Consider the following 4,270-nt stretch of genomic DNA (forward strand, 5'->3'; position numbering starts at 1 on the left):
GCAATAATCATACGTTCTGCAGACTTTCTGCCATTCTCAATGCTAGGTCCACCGTACTGCCCCAGTCCACACCGAACATAGGTGTATTTGTAACGAGACAGGTACTGGCAGAAATGGTCAGCAAGGCGTGCTGGGCCAAAACACAGTGGTCTGGCACTTCGTCATTTAGTGGAGAGTGGATGGTGAGGGCGAGTGTTGAGGATGGGTGGGGGGAAAGTAGGTGTTAAGGATGAGCGTGGAGAGTGGCTTGCTGAGAGTGGGTGTGGAGGCTGCAGGGCGCAGAGAGTGGCTTGCTGAGAGTGGGGGTTGAGGGTGGGCGCGGAGAGTGGGTGTTGAGGCTGGGCGCGGAGAGTGGCTAGCTGAGAGTGGGTGTGGAGGCTGGGCGCAGAGAGTGGCTTGCTGAGAGTGGGGGTTGAGGGTAGGCGCGGAGAGTGGCTTGCTGAGAGTGGGGGTTGAGGGTGGGCGCGGAGAGTGGCTTGTTGAGAGTGGGGGTTGAGGGTGGGCGCAGAGAGTGGCTTGCTGGCTTGCTGAGAGTGGGGGTTGAGGGTGGGCGCAGAGAGTGGCTTGCTGAGAGTGGGGGTTGAGGGTGGGCACAGAGAGTGGGGGTTGAGGGTAGGCGCAGAGAGTGGCTTGCTGACAGTGGGTGTTGAATGGGGTCGCGGAGAGGGCCAACCAGCAAGTGTTATTCCTCATAACTAGGGACTTGATGGTGACGGGCCCCGAAGCAAAACTTGGCTTGGCGTCTTCCACATCATACTGTCCAGACTCGCCCACGGTCATGATGAAGCTGCAGGAGAATGTCGCTTCATTACCTTCATTGTCAATACAAGAAGCCAACATATCTACTACTATCATCTACTATCTATCATCGCAATATTTTGGCACACAATAAGGTAATTATGAGGAGAAAGCGCTCAGTTAGCTTTACTACTGTATATGGCACTTGGAAGGAATATGAGAACAAGATAGGAGTTGGGATATGAGGCTGCCGGGATGAAGGAACAGTGCCTAGCCCCATGGCACCCGCTGAACCGATTACTGCAAGTAAATGGTTTTCGAATTTAATTTCGCTATTTTAAAGTCTAAAAGTTAACGTACCAGAATAAGAGGATCATGAGAGCTGCTGCAGTAACGCCCAGGAAGAAGTGAGCAGCAGGGAAGGTGCTGACGGAGGCGTAGTAGACGGCAGTGTAGAGCGCAGAGTTTACCATGGGCATCAGGCCGTCCAGGGCACCAAGCACCGCAGACACCTTACCTGTGGAAGGTGATCGTTGACTAAAGTGCTATACAGGTACTAAATACTGAACATATAATTTCAAAAAATAATACATATATTTTTGCATTAGTATTCAAACAAAATAAAAAGCAACTCACCGATTTCGTCTTTGGCTACGAACTTGGTCATCATGGCCCGCTGGGCGATGGTGCAACAGTTGAGCATCAAGGCCGCTACTGGCGCTGAGGGACACAAACATAATGGCGTCACATTGTGCTACATCACACACACACACGGTGTCTCAATAATGTCAACTATCCTCCCTCTCTAGCACCTCTCAGCCTTAGGCAACACTCACCTATCCAAATGAAATAAGCTCGAGTGTCGGAGACGCAGCCATAGAGGACATACTCGAAGATGGCGGACATGGCGCCCACCATGGCCAGCAGGTTGTCGGACACTCCCAGACAGCCACTCAGCAGCGGCACCGCCACCAGGGAACCTGACAACCATCAAACCCACCTTTAATACACAAACACTAAAACAACATTAAACCCGGCTTTAATACACACAATAAGACACGATCACATTATGGCACTAAAGAATGGTGTGTTTCAATGTCCATATTATCTCCAATATTCCCACACTGGATACCAAGCTAACTCTTTAAATACGAATGACTTCAACATATTTACAATATTGCGATGAAAACAGGATTTGCAAATGCACATCACATGACAGTATTCGTGCAAATGTCTTACCAGCGGTGGCCATCAGGTTCTTGTAGGTGACCCAGAGGCTGTAGTCGGTAGCCTGCCATCCCAGCACGTGACGGGTGAAAGCGAACACATAAGGAGCTGAGGAGCACATGGGTGAATTACAATACTTGGCTTGACCGAACATGTAATATATCTGAGCAGGAATAATTTTTTGTTTTCAGTATATATAATACAATTTATAATTTTCTGCTTGACAAACACTTATTGTAGAAACTGTGCAATAATACGACAACTCATTAAAGTTTTCACAATATCCTCATTAAGGACAAATTTCACTTACATCGAGTAACTCTTCTGAGGAGGCTGGTAAAGATGAGGATAAGGATGAGAGATCGCGTGTTTCCTTCGCGCTTCCTCAGCGTCGACTTGAAGCTGTCGAGGATACGACGAGGGTTGAAGAAGTCCTTGAGCATGGTGGAGAGACTTGGGCGGGTGTGGAGGGTGTTGGTAGACGAAGCGTTCACCTCCAGCCCGTACACTGCCGCCACACTCTCTCGCAGCTCCACTTGTGTCTTGTGGTCTGGGACAACAGCCATGGTCTTCTTGACGAAGGGTCCGTGGCTCTCAGGAAGACACACCACCACATACACCACAGCCATCACGGACAGCGTCAAGGAAGTGGCAAAGAGTGGCAGGTACCCGCCCCAGCTGTAGATGTAAGTGCCCATCAGAGTGCCCACTGGTCCACCCAGGAACCAGATACTATTGGCCAATCCCACCCTCGAGGTGCGCGACTCTTCCGAGGACACGTCACCAATGTAAGAGTTTGCGGCGGTCAAGAATGACACGGTTCCGCCTCCCAGTGTGTCCAGAAGCGTGACCGCAAGTAGCACTTCGGCAGGCCATGAAGGTGCCAAAGACGCCAGCAAGTAGCCCGCGGCGTGGAGTGCGTGGCCCACCTGCACTGCCACTAGCGGCACCTTCCTGCCATACTTGTCACTCCAGGCGCCCATAAAGAGGATGAAGAAGAGTGGAAGAGCGGCGGCGATGATGCCGTTATAAAGGGCGAAGACACTGTACCTCTGCTGCACCTCCACACTGGCTTCAGGTTGTGCCTTGAGGTTGTCACACACCTGCTGGGAGAAGCCGCTGTTCACTCTACACACCCGATCCATCTGCAGGTTCTCTATGTACACGTGTATACTGGAGAAGGCGAGACCATCGAGCAGCATCAGGGGCTCCACGGTCACGCTCTTCATCACGCCCAACACCCGCGAACACCTGCCTCTGACAGTTGTGCAAAAACCTAACTTCATCTTCCACTTCGTGTTGCTTAATGCCTTAAGAAAATTATAAAATCGTTTTATTTATATTTTGCGTTGTTGCTTGTGACCAGATTTTCATAGTATATCTAATAACAACACTAGCTTCATGCCAGAGCACCTGATCACATTTTATATGGTGTACTCTGGAGGTGGATATGAAGAGAGAGCGAGGCAAACACAGTTGATATATCCAATAGCATCCGCCTCCTAAAAAGCGGTGTGACGTCAAAGGGTAGCAGGGGAAAATAACCCGGCAGGGAAGCTCTCATCCCCCGCTCAGCCTTTCTTCTCTGGAGGTCTCATATACCCATACTGGGTTTGCGCCTCCTAGTAAGAACTTCCAGGATGCGTTCATCCCTTACCTTCAACAATAGCTCACTCCTGGTAGACTGTTTACTCACTCGCATGTTCGGAAAAAAGATACTAAATATGTGAACTTTGCTTTCCATTATTATTATAAATATATTCTTCTTGTAAATTCTTATATTCTTCTTGTAAATTATATAAATAGTAAAAATTACATTCATAATAATATTTTAGTGCTATCGGTTGCTATGATACTTATTATTTATTATAAAATATAATAATATCATTAACATGGACAGTAGCAGTAATAACAGTAGTACTCATTACTGAGTACTACTGTTATTAAATTGTAAATCTATTAATTGTGGATTTTCTCAATTATATCATTACTGAGTATTATTATTCAATTGTAAATCTCCTATCTGACCTAATGTCCACACCTACACTTGAAGATATAATTCACGAACGGATAATACCCGTTTGTGTGAAGAGAATCACCCATCTAAAAAACTCAATCAATAATTTTTTCAGGCACTCACTTATCACTGGCCACAACTTTTCCAGAAATCAAAACTTAAGTGTTAAGAAGTACACCTGAAGAATGGGAGATGTATATTAAGGCCTAGTGGGTCTACAGAACAAAATAAAACAACTTATTTATTTATTTATTTATTTATTTATTTATTTATTTATTTATATACAAG

General features: G+C 46.9%; 1 protein-coding gene across 1 annotated transcript; it reads right to left on the reverse strand.

The window, feature by feature from the left end:
• Nucleotides 1-165: 165 nt before the first annotated feature.
• LOC123754586 (probable peptidoglycan muropeptide transporter SLC46) lies at nucleotides 166-3,313 on the reverse strand. Its single transcript, XM_045737060.2, has 6 exons — nucleotides 2,276-3,313; nucleotides 1,978-2,073; nucleotides 1,575-1,718; nucleotides 1,375-1,458; nucleotides 1,099-1,255; nucleotides 166-787 (listed from the first exon to the last, which is right to left on the reverse strand). Exons 1-6 carry the CDS (start codon nucleotides 3,249-3,251, stop codon nucleotides 166-168), a joined length of 2,079 nt encoding a protein of 692 aa, XP_045593016.2. The 5' UTR covers nucleotides 3,252-3,313.
• Nucleotides 3,314-4,270: the final 957 nt, after the last annotated feature.

The sequence above is a fragment of the Procambarus clarkii genome, chromosome 18 (assembly GCF_040958095.1).
Source record: "Procambarus clarkii isolate CNS0578487 chromosome 18, FALCON_Pclarkii_2.0, whole genome shotgun sequence".
NCBI classification, from domain to species: Eukaryota; Metazoa; Arthropoda; class Malacostraca; order Decapoda; family Cambaridae; genus Procambarus; species Procambarus clarkii.

Excerpts from the sequence above, each read along its gene's own strand:
- LOC123754586 (XM_045737060.2), bottom strand. The coding sequence starts at position 3,251 with ATGAAGTTAGGTTTTTGCACAACTGTCAGAGGCAGGTGTTCGCGGGTG. Across the intron at positions 1,256-1,374 it reads CGTAGCCAAAGACGAAATCG|GTAAGGTGTCTGCGGTGCTT; the intron begins GTGAGTTGCTTT and ends CACCTTCCACAG. Across the intron at positions 788-1,098 it reads CTCATGATCCTCTTATTCTG|CTTCATCATGACCGTGGGCG; the intron begins GTACGTTAACTT and ends ATTCTCCTGCAG.